This window comes from Buceros rhinoceros, unplaced genomic scaffold (genome assembly GCF_000710305.1).
Source record: "Buceros rhinoceros silvestris isolate BGI_N320 unplaced genomic scaffold, ASM71030v1 scaffold7551, whole genome shotgun sequence".
Taxonomy (NCBI): Eukaryota; Metazoa; Chordata; class Aves; order Bucerotiformes; family Bucerotidae; genus Buceros; species Buceros rhinoceros.
The window spans coordinates 49,244-68,333 of NW_010392522.1; the positions used below are offsets into that span (position 1 = coordinate 49,244).

General features: G+C 43.9%; 1 protein-coding gene across 1 annotated transcript in view; it reads left to right on the forward strand.

Annotated features, from left to right (window-relative positions):
• The first annotated feature begins 3,395 nt into the window (after positions 1-3,395).
• LOC104500802 overlaps positions 3,396-19,090 on the forward strand; it is a 191,199-nt gene continuing 175,504 nt past the window's right edge. Inside the window, exons 1-3 of the mRNA XM_010144518.1 lie at positions 3,396-3,407; positions 9,242-9,308; positions 9,596-9,772. Of these exons, the coding sequence (XP_010142820.1) occupies positions 3,396-3,407; positions 9,242-9,308; positions 9,596-9,772 (256 nt within the window). The remainder of the gene's footprint in view (positions 3,408-9,241; positions 9,309-9,595; positions 9,773-19,090) is intronic.

Consider the following 19,090-nt stretch of genomic DNA (forward strand, 5'->3'; position numbering starts at 1 on the left):
TCTTCACCAGCGGTGCAATTTTCCCCTGAAGAAATCCTTCTTAAAGACCAGTGCTGGCTAGCTGGTATTTATGAGACAGGCCACAGGGAATTACAAGTAGGTTGTTCAGGTTATCATTTACACTGTGCTTTCTGCCGAAATGGTAGCACAGAGATCCCACAGCACTTCTTCCTTAGCATGTGATGAATTGCATGCCAGGTGAAGGTGGGAGACGAGTGAGGGCAGCCACTGTGATGACACTGTTGCTTTGCTACTCCTGCTAGGAACCCGCTGTTCCTCCGCCAGCCTTCACCAGCACCCTGGCCATGTCTGACAGGGTCTCCTTGGCCTGTGATAATGTGCCTGCGCTTTTGGGAGTGCTTTAAGGAGGTGCTGGATGCACGACTACAAACAGGACAGTTTTTCTTCTGCATGGCAAGAGAGGTGCATTTTATGGCTGTGTTCACAAGACTCGTACTCTATACTGGCTCTTCATGCAGCCCAAGTCATTTCCAGAAGCTGGTACAGTGTAAAATACCAAGTAGTGTGAGAAAGAAGTGCCTCATCCTGGTCCAATGGAAAGGTGTGTTGCTTTGATATCTCCCAGATCTGTGAGTGGTGACAGGAGCCCATCAATACAGCTGTGGTGCTGTAAGAGAGTTTTTTGGTTGTATCTCTATAAATTCCTCCATCTTTGGTTGAAAAGATAGATCACAGAACCGTTCTGGCTGGAAGAGACCTCTAAGCTCCTGGAGTCCAAGGGTTCCCCCAGCGCTGCCAGGTCCCCACTGCCCCCTGTCCCTCAGCCCCACATCGACACGGCTGTGAAACCCCTCCAGGGATGGGGACTCCACCACTGCCCTCGGCAGCCTGTTCCAATGCTTTACAACTCTCTCTGTAAAGAAATGCTTCCTAATATCCGATGTAAATTTCCCCTAGCGCAATTATTCGCGTTACAGAAAGTTATTCAGATATTCTGCATATTTAATGCAGCTTCTTTAGTTACTCCTCTTGTGGAAAAAAAAAAAGATAATTGGGGGAAAAATAAAAAAAGTTGAAGTATCCTGTTTAAGAACTAAGAAGTGGTTGTTTTCCTTTGTTATTACACTACAAATGTACTTAAAAATAACTGAAGTCCACCCCTGAATCATGCAAAATGTGACATCAGCTGGGTCCGAAATAGGTTATATGTTGTTTTTTGATTGACGGAAACCCCACGTGGTTTGTTTTTGCTGTGCTCTTTGAGGACTGCAAACTGGCTTAGCGCTACTGCTTCAGCTGTTAGCCAGCTCCAGAACACAGGCTGGGGAGGTTAAGTAAGGCCACAGCCAACATCACTTCATGCAGTGCTGAGTGTGGTGTCGATGGGTATTAAAAAGAAAAAGGGAAAAGCATCTTCTAGCACCTTCACTTAAAAAAACATGCCGAAGTGTTGCCTACCCAAACAAACAAACAAATTCCCCAGAAAACCCAAATAAAAGGAACTTCCTGACCTCTCGAGAAAATCACTGTGAAGGCAGTCGTGTTGTTAATGTCTCCTCTGAGCTCATTGTTTGTGTATCTTTGCCTTCACTTTGCTATTTGGTCAATCACATTCTTTGACTCCAAGCCTTCCCATTAATGTTTGGATTCCTGGGCATGGTGAGGCTTTAAAAGTCCTTATTGTTGCATCTTTGGCTCCTCTTCAATGAGCAGATGTTGACCATGGATGAAAACATTGATTTTACAGCTTACATCTTTATCAGTTCTTTCTGCTGGCAGCTTCTTCAGACTCTACTTTGAAAAGAGAATCAGTTCAAGCTTTTATTGTCTGGTTCATACAGAATCTTTTTTACTGATCCAGTTTGAGTCCTACCAAGAAATTTTGAGCCGTGCCATCGGGCTCAAAACCTGTTACGTTCAGTCAGAGTAGAGCAGCAACTGGAAAGGTGATGCAGATACTATCTTGGTCTGGAAAACCATCCCAGATTTTGGAATTGGGATTCTGGGCTTGTTTTCTGAGACATCCAATGACCAGATATGTGACTTGAGCTGCCCCGCTTGGTCTTGGTGGGGCTTTATTTTCCATATTATGGAGCCTTATAGAGCAGAGAGGTTTGAGCGTGATTTCTGCAACAGCCATGGGCTACGGCACAGAGGCTGTTTGGGCAGAGCTGGCTGCAGGAGGAGTGGGAGCTGCCAGAATCGCAGCCCCCAGCATCACTGTGATGGCCTTGGCACCCCAAGGAGGACACTGAAATCGAGGAGTGATAGCAAAGGTCACCAGACTCTCAGTGTCAGCAAAGCCTGGGCAAAAGCTCAGCCCGTCATTCATTCCTGAGCAGCCAGAGTGACAATGCAGCCTTTTTCCACAGAGAATTTGCGGCCCTGTCCACTGTCCATTGTATTAGTATCAATGAAACTTAAGCGAATGCTTAGAATTAAGCATTTCTTTGCCCGGTGCCCTCAGGAGAGAGAGTTTCCTCAAGTGGGGCCAAACATGTACTTTGTACAGGGCATCTTCTGACCCAGAAGGTCAATTAAAGCCTCTGAGAGACTCCGAAGGGAGATTTTTAATTGCTTTAAGTCTTGTTTTGTTTTCAGGCTCTGCAAAATAATCTGAATGCACGTTTGAACAAATGCATAAGGGAAAAGCTGGCAAAAGCAGAAGCTTGGTGTTCATTGCGGTCAGGTCCTCACTGCAGAGTCAGACTGGGTTTTGCCATTGATTTTGGTGAGCACAGGAACAATTTTTGAATGGATAAATTTTTTTGCCACATAGAGACAAAAGTAGCTGGTATAAAATTGAGGTATAAAATTTTTGCTGATGTGATATGTAACTTGTAAAGTTATCGTATGTTTGCTTAATGGTTATAAGGTCAGAGTAGAGGATAATTTCTGCCCTTTTAACGGAAGTCCCAGCACAGGGAGTGATGCACAAGTAGGACAAACCTAAATGCTGGGTCACAGAAGTGTTCTTGAGTCTGGCAGCTTTGGGATTGCCATCATCAGGTTAGGTGTATCCCACAGCAAACCCCGCGTCCTTTTGGTATTTACTGTCTGCAGGTAGGGATTACCTGCTTCTGGGCTATTTCCATTCAGAACCACATCTTTGCTGGTGTTACTCTGAGCTTAAACTATATTTTTCTGGTTTATCTCTCTTAGCTATTTTTTGTTTTTTTAGTGTTATCTGATGCAAAGCTGTTTTCCAAAAGGTGAAGCGGAAGAACAGCGCTGTGTTGTTTCTTTGCTCCTTGTCAAGGCAGGAGTGGGAAAAGACGCCCCATCCTGGCAGGTCTCTGGGCTGGTGCTCTGCCAGTCTGGGTTGTAAACCGAAGGGTATTAATGACTACGTGCAGACTGAATATTCAGGCACGCTCCCTCTGCTTTGTTGCAGGAAGAAGCATTTTCTGCTGCAGGTGTGAGGCAAGGCAGAAATGGAGAAAGAGGTAAGTAAAGAAAAGGCATGCTTTAAAACAGAAAAAAATTAAAGCAGCTACTCCTAGCATTGCTATTTCATAATATTATTTGTAGTGTAGTGGGAGGGAAGTCAGCAGCCGCGTAGGCTCCTTTATATCATTGACAAGTCAAGGGGATGATTAACGAGAGTACCAGACAATGTAATGGTAGGAGAAGGCCCGCAGAAGTTAAACAAAAGTGCCTTCAGAATGTCGAGAATTCCCATGATCCATAGGAGGACCTCATTGTGCTTGTCTACTGTTTCTATTTTTGATTAGATTTATAAACACAGCACCACATATTTTCATGCGGCTAGTAGCCCCGGGGCAGAGCGAGATTGACTGTGCTGGAACTGTGAGGCTTGTGAATTTCGGGCGAGGGATGGAGTGAAATAAGTAGTGTAATTGTTTTTGTGGAGTGACCGTGGGACCTCCTCTGTTCTGAATTACACATGGTTCAACCCTTTGACCTAACCAACCTCAGCAATGCCTGGTAGATCTCCTAAAGCTGTGCTGAAAGGTCCTATCAGTGACATGTTGGAACATTATCTGTCATGTGAGATGTGTGCCAACAACCATATTAAACTACATTAATTACTTGCAAGGCCGTGTTTGTGACAATCTCAACTTCATTTAACCCATCATCGTGTTAGTTATTGTTTAAACAGGAAGTACAAATGGGGACAATTTATGATATCAAAATGCAGCACCAATGTCCTCTTTAATAAATTGTATGTTTTATTTTATTTTATTTCCTCTCAGTGTTTCCCCGTGCCGCCCCCCGCCCCCCCCAGTATTTTTGTTCTTGTCATCACCTCTGCAACTTGAGGTTTTTGAGGGCTTTTCTGTTTTTCGAGCATGCAAGAAAAAGACGACTTCTCAGTAACTCGACTCATATGCTGTTTCTTTCAACGCAATGGTAAACGATACCGCAGTTGACTGGCAGCACCATGCTTGTTTTCGAGCAAGAAGCGAACATGCTAAGGGATGTATGTAATGCCGAAACACTCACGGGTTATTTGCGTCAGGTACACCTTCCCTGCCTTACGCCTCTGCTAGCGTGTCTCTGCGTGGCAATGCTCACACACCTCCAGATCAGCAGGGAAGCATCTGCCTCTCTTTAATCCCCAGAGAACAGTTTTCTCACGGGCCTGACCCTGTAGCAAATTGTACTACTGCGAGCCCTCAGAAAGCTGCCCAGCATGGAGAAGTGAAGCAGGATTCTTTCCACATGGTGGTTTGTTTTTTTGTTGGTTTGGGTTTTTTTTTTGAGACAATTCTGGCTTTTATAGAGGAAGTGGCTGAAGCTCTCCTGCGTGGGCAGCGTCCAGGTTCAGTCGTGCCTATCCGTGCCAGTGTTGTATCGGACATCTTCCACCTACACACTGAGCCACTCTTTTTCAACAAGGCTTTTCCTTTAGCCTCGTTGTCTAGCTAGAACAGGCTTAAACAAAGCGGGTGCTTATTTATTTATTTATTAATTGCTGCAGAGTCAGCTGAAAAACACGTTTGACCCTCCTAAGTGTCATTCTCATTAGCAATGAAGAGTTTGCTCTCTGCAAAAATCTAATGTGGATCGCTTAAAGCAGACAGGTGCAAATTAGAAGCTGTTTCTCTTTGGCTGCCATCCCTTCAACAGACAAAGTAATAGGCTGGGAGAAGGGAAAAGGTTCCAGCTCCAGCTGCATAAAGGAAAGTCTTAACAGGGACTTAGCAGCTGGTTGCAAGAACTAAATGCTGTAAATACCAACTGCATCTGCGTGCATTCGTGGAGGACTGTGTTTTTAGCGAGGCTCCATCTCTTTCTGTGCAAGAGGATCGTTTTTTAAAAGCCGTGCTCTGCTTTATGTTGAAAGGCTAATGCTCGTTCTGAAGTGAATGAGAGCAGAAGCCAACGTACCTGTTCCTGTTCACCATCATTATGCTCCTTAGAGCATTTCAGACATTATTAGGTTCTTGGAGCCCTACCAGATTGATAATATTTCCAGCTACTTCTCTTTTGGCTGCATTCAAACAAGGCCCCAAAGGAGAAAAAAAAAAAACCAAAACAAAACAACCAACCCACAAACAAAACCCTGGATGAATCTGCTGAGCTAGTTTGCTGATGTTAGAAACAGTTGTTCATATTAGGAACACCTAATTTAATTTCATGAAAGAGACATAACATGCCAGTATGTGTATGAATCTAAGGTATTCATTTCCTAAAAGGAACTAAAACTCTGTCATTCCAAAGTTGCTCTTCTTTTTGACTTCCAGCTTGCGTGGGGACTGCTGTCTGGAAGCAGTAACTTTAACTTTAACTCTAAGGCTGCTGATGAGGTCTGTCTGTGTGATCTTCGTAAGCAGATAAGGGTAGGGAGACAGCTCAGAGCAGAGCTTGTTTACAGCAGGACAGAAGAAAACAGCTAGACACAAATGAGGGCTGACGGTTTCATGAAGCACAATTGGTTGATCACAGATTCAATATGACTGCCCTGAACTGAGCGATGATCCGTACAGTATGCAAAATTCACTTTCTTGCTGGTCTGTGCCCACCAGCCTTCCAGCAGCTTTCCCAGAGCCCCTCAGCCACGGCTTTGAGTGGAACCAGAGCTGAACGCAGCATTGTTGTACCCAATTCCTTTTGACAACAATCACATTCTTTTAAAAACTTCATAGGTTTTGGTTGTCACTGGTTATAAATGAGGGTTTTTTCCCTTGCTGCTGCTGCCGCCGCTGTTGTTGAGGCGCTCGCTGCTCTCCTGCAGACCCAAGCGCGGCGGGTTCTGGTGCTCCCGGTTTTCCTTTGTTTCGGTTGGTCTCGGGGAGCAGGCGGTGTGTTTCCGTGACGATGGTGTGCAGAAAGGCATTTAAAGGTTTAGGTCGCTTTTTGAATGACACGTTGATCAGTCTGCGCCGTTCTCAAACACTCCTAATTCCCCTTGTCTTTGCTGTGATGCAGCACACTCAAGGTAAAAATGCATTTTAAAGAAAAAGTTAAAAGGCAAGACTTTCTGTTTCTCACTCAAGCGGTGGAGCTTTGAGATGGGGTGAATTAGCAGCAGCAGCAGCATCACCCTTTACACTGGACTCTGCAATCAGAGGACATCCCCTTCCTGCATACCGGTTGCGGGTGAACAGTTCTGACGTGTATTGTTTGTGGATGCGAGTTGGACCACCTCCACTGCAGGTGTCAACCAGCACGGCCTTTGTAGCACTCCAGGTTCTTGTGCAACTTTGCTTTTTTGCAGGAAAGCTTTTCATGCTGATTTTTGGATAATGTGCTATAACCAGGAAGGCGGCTGTTTGTATTGATGTGTTCGTGTGCTCATGCAACTGGACTTTGCCCGGAAACACGGGAAATGGTCACTGAGAGGGTTTTGTTTAATTTGCCATTGGAAACCTGAAATTTTACGGGGGTATGTGAGTGGATTAAAGAACAATTGCTTTAGACATAAATTTGCATAAATACATGAATTAACCAGTACTGACTAATGATAAAATGAATATAAAGCACCACTGGGTAATTTCCTACCTCCTCTCTGATGAGAGGCCAAAGTATTGTAAGGGTCAGGGGGCTGGGGAAGGAAACCTAAAACGGGAGGCGGGGGGAAACAGTGTGATTTACACCACTTAAAAGTGCTCATGTGTAAGAGAGAGAAGGATGAGGAAATATGAAGGAAAATATCTTCTAATTTTCTCTGAAGCGCAAAGTGACATGAATATATGTTGATTATACAAAGGCCACCACTGAAATGTTCTGTTACTCAGTTACGCTGAGAATTTGCCTCTGCTAAAAACACAAACTTGCAAAAAGCACCTTTCCAAAATGTGGCCGCGTTTGAGGGACAGGGGCAAAATTTCTTTTCAAGTTCTTGGTAGAGTAAATAGGAGTCACAAGCCTGTTACATCAGCTACTTAAACATACTGATTTGGTTTGAGTGAGCAAAGTGCCAGAGAAAAAAACCCAAATTTGGTGCTCCTGTACTGATTACTGAAAACCCAAATCAAACAAAAACCTCCAAACCCCACCAAACAAAAACAAAGAACTGAAAAACACTCAGTGCACACACGAACCCACTCAATCATCCAACCCTACTACGCATCTTTATTGGGTGTGAAGGAGGAGCAACACTTTTTTCTTTAGTTGTTAACAGAATTTGAGGTTTTACGTGGGGATTATATGCAGCTAATAAGAATATTATATTATTATAATGTTATTATTAATATCAGGCAGCAGCACTACAAACACTGCTGGAATCTTCAAAGCTGCCTCAGCTAAAATGTTTATGGTGTGCAGGAAGGCAGCGACGCTGTAACAGTGCAAAAGAGATGCTAACAGTGTGATTCTGTATTCTTGGGAGATTTTTCAGTTGGGGAACAAAACCCGCAGCAGTCGGGTGCATTTCTGAACCCATCGAGCTCCTGTCAAAGTTATCGTTCACTTTGGTTGTGCTGCATGTAGCTTGTAGCAATTAGTTTTGTTATAGTGTTTGTTTATGACAGTTTTCAGAACGTATCTGGTCATTTTAATGTATGTTTGCTTTTTAGTAGGGTAATAGTCTTAATTTAGAGGAAGTCCACTGTTTTTAGCATAATGTGTGTGTGCGTGTATGTGAGTATATATATAAGGATATTAATACCTATATGTATCTGTCAGTGGTATGGTTCAGTTATTTTTGACACATTTATTGATTGTGTCTGCTGCAAGCGCTGTGTTTTTTACTGGAAATTGACACCCACACTCAAACGGGAAAGACGGATGCTGTAAAAATTGCAATTTTCCAATGATCCTTGTAATTAATCCTTTGGTATCGACAGTTTCCAGGAGCCGTGTTGCCAGGAGTGGTCTTTATCACTGGACAATTAAGCAACTGGCTTGAGAAAATAATGCTGTTCTTGGGAACTGCCATGTGACGTTCGAAAATAAATGGGTCCAAACCATTTTCGTACTTTGGTTTTGGCTTTGATTAATACTCCCAGACGTGTGTTGCTTTAGATAATCGTTGCCTGCTTTGACTGTTGGGGTCTGTGGCCATGCACGAGCCCACGTGTGACTCCGTGCCACTCAAGATGTTACACAAAGAGGGTGTTGAGACGTGGGCCTCCCTGACGGCAGCGATGTGACTATGTATTTTTTGACTTGTTTCCCCACGGGAATTAATGTGGAACTTGTCAGAGCTTAGGTCCTCCAAGATCTCCTGTTGTTTTTTTTTCACTGTAACTGTTGTCATCTCTCTAAATGAACTTCTAACTGTTGTTACGAGTCCTGCTTCCCCACTCCCCTGGACCCCGAGCTCTTTTGCGGCATCTCGCTATAAACTGTTCTGGGGTTGTTATTTTTGGGTATGAAAGGGTAGAGTTCATTCATTTTTAACTGTTCTGTGATGAACAAAACCACTGGCTATGTAAGTGGACCTAGAAAATGAGAGAACGGGGGGATGTCAGTGAAGTCTCTCTATAAATATGCTGCACAGCCAAACTTTCCTGAATGAAGTGCTGCAGTGCTGCAAGTGAAATACAGCAGCTGCTGCTGAACACATACTGTAAGGACAAGTCTTATAATGTTCTTCGTTTGTTGAGGTTTCTTTGCATTAATTAAAATTGGAGGAAAACCAAAGTATTTTAATGTGACCTTCATTTGGCATTTGTTTTAACTTTTCTTCTCCTATTTTATTTAATTCTTCCACTTCTGTTGTTCAATTAGTGTTTGACCCCTTTAGCAGAGATGTAAATTAAATGACATTTCAATGCCATCCCATATTTAAAATACTGTGTTAGTTGTGGATCATAAAGGATGATCTTCGTTCTTTAGCTAATTTATTCATTTAACAATTTCCCTCCAGAAGTTCCAGCAGAAGGCTCTGAAGCAAACTAAGCAGAAGAAATCCAAGTCGGCTGAATTTCTGATGGGTGAGCCTTGCTTGATGAGTTATTGCTCATAATTTGTGTAAGGATTAATTAACTAATTACAGACAAATGGCTGTGGGCGAAATTTTGCTCTTGCTTGTCAGGGTGCAATTTGTAATTATTTTAATCATTTATTCTTTTTTTTTTTTAGAGTTAATTTTAACCTAATTCTGTTTTGGCGACATTTGAGGACGATACACTTGAGTCTTTCATACTAGAAGGAATTTTCTGCTTGTCATTGAAATACACTTTGCTATAATGTGCTCTTCTGACCTCCTTGTTTTCTATAGGAAAAGAAGAGAGAGCAGCAGCAGAAGGCATTGAAAATCCAGCCTTTAACATCAGCAGCACAGATCTTTCAGCATATCAGCCTTCAGAAGAGAAAGTTATTAGACATGACAAGCCAGATAGCACCCTTGCAGCTCACCAACAAAAACTCGGGCTGCAAGCCCATGCTGAACCAAGAGGTGAGACATCAAACCCGATTAGCCTCAAACACAGCGACAGAGGTTGTGCTCCCCACCCGACCTGCGCTCCGTGGCCCGCGCCAGGCGTTCCCGGCCCAGCGTGCCCAAACAGGCACCCACGATACTGCTAAAGACATCGGCTGTCTCCACGTAAGCCTGGAGACCCAGGCTCCAGCTGCCTCCCGGTAACTAACGGGGTGCAGCTTGTCTGGGGCTCTCTGCCAGCAGGGGAAGCGCAGGGAAGCAGGTTCCCCATGGCAGAGCTTCCTCGTCAAGTGTGTCGATTGGGTTTTGGAGGCACCGCAGCAGGTCCGAGCACACAGATGCTGCTCCCTCGCTGGCTCCCGTGCACTGAGCAGTTTTAAACAGCTTACAGACCCATGATTGATTGTTGTCCTTAGGTCTCCCATATGCCCTCAGTCAGTCAGCATCTTGCCTCTGCTCCGTCTTCCATTATTTTTTTCAGACAGCGCTGCTCAGATGCTTGGAGCAGGGAGTCCTGTTCGCTCGGCTTGTCCGGGGGAGCGATCCTGGCTTTTAAGCTCAGATTTGATGCAGCACCCAGAAGAGTAGCTGCCTCAGGAAGCAATTTCTGTTTATGATTTAAGGCTTATTTAAACTATAAGGATCATCACTGATGTCAGTTTTCCTTTTGTAGAGGTTTGATATCTTTTAACCTATTGTTTAATTACTGCATTGTGAATTCTCATTGCTGCTGAATGTTACTGAGGAATGGTTATTTTAACTTGGTAATCTGGTGAGGAAAAGAATTTAAAGGCATCTTGAGCTATATGAGGGAAAATCTTCGGCCGACATTTAACGTAAAAGCAAAAATGCCTGAAGTCAAGCTCAAAATCTTCCCTAAATACCCGTGAAAAAATTAACCTTATTGGGCTGTGTGCACCCCTGAACACGTAAATGTGCATCCAAGACCCCAGACCTCCCAAGGTGCCAAAGGAACCGGTGTGACTTTGAAAAGTCCTGGTCACCCAGCACTTCACATTACGCTCTCAAGCCGAGATGCTGCTCGCTCAGGACCCTTGTGTGCCAGCCCCGGTACTTAACCGGGTGAGTGCAGGCTGGCGAGCAGAACTCCAGGCACTGGCTTTTAAAACGCTGGACCTTGTTGTGTTCAGATTTTATCCCTGCGGGACCAGAGAGCCCATGGCTCCTAATGGCCCCTTGCAAAATGAGGTTTGGCTTCCTATTTAGCCTTCGTGTGGCTGTGCAGGGTGCGCCGAGCAGGAATTCTTCGTCTTTCCTTTGCAGCCTGTCAGAACAGTGATTAAGCAGACAAAGGGATTGATTGTTTTTTAATGAAATAGTCTATCTGGCAAAAAATGAAGTCGGGCTCGCTGGAGACTCTCCATGCTTTCAGTCGCCTCTTCAGGAATTCATGAATAGTTCCCTCAAGAAAACAACACATTTTTTTTAAAAGCCTGAAATGTGTTTTTAAACATTTTGATTTTTCATCCTAAGTAGCATTTTGTTCAAAAAACCCTCACTGAGTATAATCTTTGTGAAAGGAGTAGAAATTGTTACGTTTCGCCTGGAATGCAATGCCTTGATCCGCTGCTAAGTGCTCCTGTATTGGGAGAGGGAAGCTTGCCGAGAGATGGAAGATGTTGTTTCTCAACACTGTTTCTCCCTCCTCAACCTTCTGTTCATCCAGTTAACCAAAAGATCAGTTATTAACGTAGCTCTGCCTGTAAGTCATGCAGCTATTAAAAAAAAATCATCCATTTATACCCTCATAAAAAGTCTAGATTAGAAGAGACCTCTAGAGATCATCTGGTCCAACATCACATTAAATTATTCTTAGTCTAACTTATGTCAGGACTTGTTTGGCAGTCACAGGGGCCAGTTCAAATTTATCAAGGGCTGCTAATAAAACAACAGCTTCAAGCCTGTCCTGAAACCTGGGAGAAAATTGAACTAAACCTTCTGGTACCTCATGAGCTAATTTTCCTGATTCCCAAGTGTAAAAATACTTCATTAAAGAGAGAAAGGGAAAAATGAGCTGCGTAGGTAAATGCAGCATCACATGAATGTAATGGTTTATAAATGGTTGGATTTACAGTCCTCAGTAAAGACTAGGTCTGCTGGTACCTTACCCCTTCATGTGGCAACCTGTTATGGTTAGGGACTACCAGTGTCCACGGGATCAGCTTCTCAAGCCTTCCTTTGCTTTGCTCCACGTTCATAGCTGCTGTCATTTCAGCTCACAGCAGAAAACATGTGTGGTGTTTGAAAAGTACCACCGTCCTCTAGCACAGGGGGAGCTTCCCCAGCTTCCTTTCCTGCAGTTTGCAAGAGAGGTTTTGTCACAGAAGTCTTCCCCTTGCCTCCCCCACCCCATTTTTTTCCCCTTTCCCTGCAAGGAGGTAAGCCTTGCACCCCATACTGAAGGCTCTTTCACTTTTCTCCCCTTTTCTTCCCCAGAAGCCAATAAAATACTCCTCCCTTTGGGGTTTCCTCCCCTCCACAGACCCCAGGCTTAGCTTCAGCTGCTCAACTGGTATTTGCCAATTGCGAAGCTCTGTGTTCAACTGTACAGTTTAAAACCACTTATAACCTTAAGCACAATTATTTAATGGCAGCACTTAGCAGATTACAGGTTGAAAACACTATATAAACATCAGGCTGGATTTCCAGGCTGTGCACTCCGCGGCGGGGCGCAGAGGTGGCATTGCCTTGCCATTGTCCTTACACCCATCGCCCATGTTGTCAATGGCAGCAAACAATAGCTACAGGGGTTGCTATCGTTTCCTCTATCCTCAGCAGTGTCAGAGCCTGTTCCTCTGTCAGCAGTTGCTGGAGGGGAGTGTTCTCTAGAAAAACCTCCACCTACTTTTGAGAAGCCTTCTCAGACACCTCCGTGTGAAGCATACTGGGAAGGAGCGTGAGCAGTCAGCTGCGTGTTCAAGAGAGCCGTAAAACCTGCTTCTGGAATTTGGCTGTGTCTGCCCTGGAGGTTGCTCTGCAAAACACGCATCACCTGGAGGTAAAACAGCCAGGGCAGAGGTCTTTGACACTGCAGTGAGCCTGCCCCCAAACAGCCTAATTCATCGGAGTATTTGTCCTGTATTTGCAACCAGTTCCCTTTCCTCAGATACAGAGCAACTCAAAAGTTTATGAACTGATTGTTTTCAAGACACTGAGTACAGCTTTCCAGCATTTTTTTTTCCCAGAGGCTTTTTCACTTTTCAAACCAGATTGGCGGGAACTGTTTTTGTGGCTCGAAGTTCGAGGTTCCTGCACCCTTTGCTTGTGGAGAAACCGAGGCAGAGCACGAAGCCTTATCTCCAGTCATCCTTCAGGCCTGTGATGCAAATAGAAACGAAACCTCTGATCCCCAGTTCACTGCTTAGGCTGTTCTGTGTCTTACACTGTTGTAATTCCCACGATGGACAAAATTCGGAGTTGGATCACCATCAGTAGGCCATTGTTCAGGAACAGGCCGCTGAGTCAATCTTTCTGCTGGGTTGCTTTTCATAATCGCTCTTCTATAGTAGCAGACCTGGTACTGCTGTTAAAGGCTATCGTGACCCAGGGGAACGGGCTGACTCTTTACTTGGATTAATCTCCTGGTTTTTACCCAGCTAATTGGTTGTAGCGGCTTCTACCCTATTTTATTTTCTTAATTCTATGCTGACTCGTTGCTGATCACTCCTCTCACCTTATTTTCTATCACATGTTCTTTGTGAAACTAAGGTCGTCTATCAGCGGCCTTGACTTTGCCAAACTGTGTGATTTATTTGTTTCTGAAAGTACTCAGAGCTTCCTTGTGACTAAATCTGACTCTTCTGACTTTCTTCCCCCCAGCAAATACTGAAACGTAATTTTCCTTTGGCCATTCCAGTGGGAGGGCTGATAGACAAATGTCCCTGGGGGAAGTATTTGAGGGTGGATCACCCAAACATGGAGTGACAGGAACCTGTGTCCACCTGTTCCTCAGTTGCCAGGCACTTGGTCTCAAGGTGAGCCAATATCATTTTTCCTCTTTTTCTCCAGAGGGGTTTAAACCCGAAACACTCCAGAGTGCCCTAATGTTCAGGCTGGCTTGGTAAAGCCTCTGCCCAGCAAAGGCTTCCAGCAAACTGTCACGACAGAAGCACCAGACCTCCAGGAACGGGCTGTCTTTGGCTGACAGCAGGGTGAGAGGATGGTTGCTCAACCTCAGGAGGATGAAGTATGTCACGTGCAGTCCCTTAACCCAGGATTTTAGCATTTTAGTGTAGTCCTGTAAAGCAAATGCTTACTTTAGCATTCAATGCATTTTGTCCTCAGCTGCTGTGATCAGAAACGGCGCGAGTTACACCGGTGTGTACTTAGTGCTCACCCCAGCCACAGAGCCACGCAGGTTTGGTCCAGCTGAACCCTGAGAAGAGCCCTGTGGGATGACACTGTTCACATTTCTACAAGATGGGTAGAATTTCCAGCCAGGCCATACAGAGGGAATATGCGTCAGGATGAATCAGGCTGATCTTTCTGGGGTGCTGACCGTGCATGCAAGCTGCAGAATTCAGGCATGGGGCTTTTTGAGCCTCCTCCAGCTACGTGGTCTGCCTTGTACCTGGTGGCTTTACAGACATCTTCAGAGACTGTGCTGCTCCGTGACTTCTGTATGGGAGATGAAAGAAAGGCTAACTGTCATCTCCCCTATCCTGCACACTGTACAAAGGTTAGGCGCAATCTGATCCTAAACATCGATGATTCAAGTTCAGATTGTCTCCGGATGATAAGCAGCATTCATTTTTTTGCCTCCTATCATCCCAATACGCAGATCTTTTTTCAAAACTAGATTATCTCCTAAAATCAAAAGCTCTAATTAATTCTGCCATTTTATCTGCAACAGGCGCTGTTAACATCTCATATCATGCTCCAATAAACTTGCCCACAGAGATTAACAACATTTGAGGGGGGAAAAAAGAAAAAAAAAATAGAAAAGAAGGGAAAGTCAGCTCTTTTGATTGAAGACTAGAAATTATTCTTCTAATTAGCCCAGGTACAGCATGGCACAGCAAGGACCTTGAGCTTGGGAATCCGCAGACAAAACGAGGGCTTTGTAAGGAGCTGTGTGGGATATCAACTTGATAAAAACACCAGCAAGGGCAGTGATTTCAGTCTATTTCCAGAGAACTGGAGATTGAAGCATTTTGACCAGGGTCTAATTTAATTCCGAAGAGATGGTAGGTACCCACTGGAGAGTAAATGCAGATGAAAAAACAGGCATTTGCTGGAAATTCACGTTTGTGCTGTGCGTGAAGGAAATGGGAGCTTGTGACACTGGCTGGTTATGTTGGGCAAAATAACTTGCATAAAGGATGGGACCAAAAATATGACTTAAAACTGTACCCTTTTTTTCCTTAAACGATGGCAAAGTTTACATCTAATAATTTGAGTTCTGTGTTATGTGGTTCCATGCTTTCTGATTCCAACAGGGACTTGAAATGGAAATGCCAAACCCGGTACGCAGGGCATGATGGATCACCATGTATGCATAGGAATAAAAGGGTTGTCATTGGAAGTAATTTTGCGTTGAATTACACAATGTGTAATCCAATTGAAATCAGCAGAACGGCACAAGGTGTAATGTAGTGTGCAAAACGTGATCCATTGCATGCAATTCCAGCAACGGGGATACTGTGCTGCTCGGAGAGGGAACGTGCTAAAATTGAATTTGCAAAAGGTAGAGGGAGAAGAATTGTGAAGAACGGATATGCTTCAGAATTGGGAAATACTCTTTCAGAAGGTGACTGAATATACATGTGTTTTTAAGGCTAACTTATTACTTGGAAAAAATTTGCTTCGTAGTAGCTCTGTCTGACCCTCGAAATTTGGCCTGTTCTCTCACTGGAACAGCGAGCCAGCCTGGAGCACGCAGTGTCCATCTGCCCCATTGCCACGGCTTATGTTGTCTAACAGTGTTCCTAAATGAGCTCCATCATCATCAGTGAATCTTTTTCTCACGCCTTCAACAGCGTTTCCCCAGGAGAAGCAGCAGGTCGCACGCTGGGGTCCCGTGGCTCAGTGCCCTCTGTTGCCTACAGGAAAAAAAAAAAAATTACTGTGCTTTACCTTTCCTTAAACAGCAACAAACGTGGTAAGTTTTCCGGGAGGGAAGTGAGTGGAGCAGGGGAGAAAAAATGGGTGCTGTGAGAACGGCGTGGTGATTTTCGAGTGCCGGGGAAGGCACAGCACTTCTGCGCTGCTCAGGCTCACAAACGGCCCCTTTCCAGCATCCTGTGAAAGCCGATGAGTGAGCTTAAGGCTCGCACTACAAATGTAAGGCACAGTTTTGTGGTTTGCCCATTACCTGCGGTTTCTGCTGAGGAGAAGGAAAATGACACACGATACCTTTAAAACTTTAAAAACTGAGAAGTCTCTCAGTGATGGTAGCATTTCACAAGCCATGTTTTCAGGGTAGGATTTGCTGTCCAGTCGCTTGCTTAATGCTCTTCAGTCTGAGGATGACGTTTGTGCGTACTTTTAAGTGGAATTCTGCCCGGTACTCATGAAAACTTGAAGCTCTGTGTAAAGCACTCTGCCTCTGCTTCGGGTGCTTGGTGATAATCTGGAATAATTTTGTGCTTTTCAGGAATCTTCATTTAGATGTAGATTTTGTTATTTTATAATATAGACAATATTTATCTATACTTAAAATGCAGGTGATAATGCTCAATGTAAATCTAAAATAGTAATAATATGTCTTAAGGTGTTCAGCTTCTGTATAGAACCTAGACCAGCCTGTGTGGACTTAATTAATGGCCACAAGCTGAGGTAAATGTAACAGATTTGGTCATGGTTCAGTAATGACAATTACAAATCCAAACTAAAGGTATAATTTCTGGTTAACTCTTAAGTCTTTTTATTTTTCTTGCCAAAATGACAACGGAGAGTCAACACTGTGGATTCCATCCTAATTCAACTGAAGTTTTATTTTTAACATCTTTATAACATTTAGATGTGAGTAAATGTAGCAATGCAGAATTTTGGAGTAAAACCTCAAAATATGGTTTTGTGAAAGTTTCAAACTTCCCTGAATTATTTTCCAGGTTTAAACTATTGTTTAAATCAAGAAAGAAATATGATTTCACTGAAAATCCAGCCAGGTTTTCACTGTTCAGGAACTCTCGCTGCTTATGCAGTTTCAGCTGATGATTTTTATTTTTCTTCACATCTGCATTCTGTGTGATTTTTTTTTTCTTTCTCCTCTCTAATGCTTTAAATGTTTTGAATTTTTTTTTTTTATAATTCTTTATAAATTTGCTTCCAAAGTGCAGGTTAAAAGCAAAAGTTTTTGTCTGTAAAGAAGCAAGTTGCAGATAGCAGGTTTTGTCAGTGTAGGTATGGAATCATGACAATGGATGAGCAGGAGTGCGAGTCCCACCATGAGTCCCACCAGACCCACCATGTCTGGAGGGAAGGGCAAGTGAAGCAGCTGGAAACGCAGGAGGTGAGAGCCCTCTCTTCCTCCTAATCCCAGCTCTTTGTTTTACTGGCCCAGTTGAGATGGGCACCTCTTTCAGAAGGGATTCAGATGCTGCTTTGGCTTATGTGCTTGCGTACTTTTCATGTAAAGAAAGAGGGAAGTGTGCTAGCACGGAACCTTACATCTGGGCTGCCCAAGGGGCTGTCTCGGCAAAGTAACGTGTAAAACATCCCTAGGGAAATAAGTAAGTTCACTTCTGAACTGAGACAGTGCGACGTTTGCCAACAGGAGCTGCTGCTGGAATCGGTGCTGTCAGGCGCTGTGCCAGAGCAGGACTACCCTTTTCCATTCGCAGCCGCATCACTGTTCCAAGCACAAGTTCCAAAGCACTTTGGGCCAAAATGCTGTCTCAGACTGGAATTTCATCCTCCCAAGGTGCCTCTGTCTTACTCTATCTTATGCAAAAGGTTTTTATGTCTTGCTGTGGTGATGCCCAGCAAGTCCTTGGTGAAGACAAGTGTTGCCCACATTGCTACCTGAAAAGGAGGAGCTGAGCTTGCTCAGGCCATAATCTGTTCTGTCTTCTAATAAAAGCGACTCATGCTAAAATTTGTTCTTATCCCCAAGACCCAGCATCACTCTGAAGAAAAACACCAGTAAATGCTTATTCAAGCTTTTAGTGATCAGTCACCTGGCTATTAATTCCCTTCATTTTTATGTTGGTCAGGAGGCACTTAACAAATCTGACAGAGCTTTGTCTATTCCTTCACTAAACTAAAACCCTGGATCAACAGTACCAGGTGAATGGAATACTTGCTTGTCCAAATTCCGTGCAGTACCCTTGATGTGACGTTGATACGGGCTACCTCGTCTCTTTGTGGACTAGATGATACAAAAATGTAGCTTAGCCATGTCGTTTCTGTGCTATTCTCAGGACATAGAGTATGTAATTGACTGCAGACATCTTAGCTTAAAAGCCATCTTAGAGTTTCATCCAGTCCTAGTAATACGTGTGCATTCCCATGGGCTGCATCCAAGGATTATGCTAATTTTATTAGGAACTCCTCTTGCTTTAATTAAACTGCATAAATTCCCACCTGGTCACTGTGGTGCCAACACCCTTCTTTCCATTTTTATTTGAATTTATAGATAGTCTGTGGTTTCGCACTTCAGTTTTGATTTCCTGAAGTATCCATTGTATTTTCCACGTGAAATTACACTGTTTTGAGGGGTGAAGAGGGTTTCGAATCGAGTTAAGGGGTTTGAGCAAACCTCTGGATCAAAATGAAGACCTAAGTTTCTGAAGCTGGCCAAGTCTTTGTAGGAGCAGGTCTTCAAAGCTCTCTGAGAGCACCAAGCTACACGCTGCTGTTCCAAATACCTGCAAGCCAGCCCAGTATTAACATTTACTTTACTGCGTTGATAGTATGGAGCGAAGCAATGTGGATTCCTTGGTGGACTGTTAATTTACATGTTAGACACTTTCAAATATTTCTAAAAGCAAATGTGAAATGATTAGTAATCTGCTCGCATGCTCACAAAATGTTATTAGCAAACGGCCTTGGGCAGTGTGTTATGTTGGCTAAAATGGGTAATTTTGTATTTTAAAACTAAAGCAGCTTCCCCTGCCCCCAGAAAGTCTTAGGACCTGCTCAGAGCCCAGACCTCGTGGTCACACCAGTTTTCAAGGTGCATGTTGAGCAGAGGAGGGAAAAAAGGCTAAAAAACCCACAGAAACCCGGCAAGCGCAGTGATCTCAGGTTTACAGTGATTCCGGCTCTTCAGAAAGCCTTGCTGGAAGTCTGCTGTGGAGTTTGCAGTTTAAAATGGCCTGTTATCTATAAAATCCCTTTAGGGAGGTGATTCTGGCATTTCCCACTCTT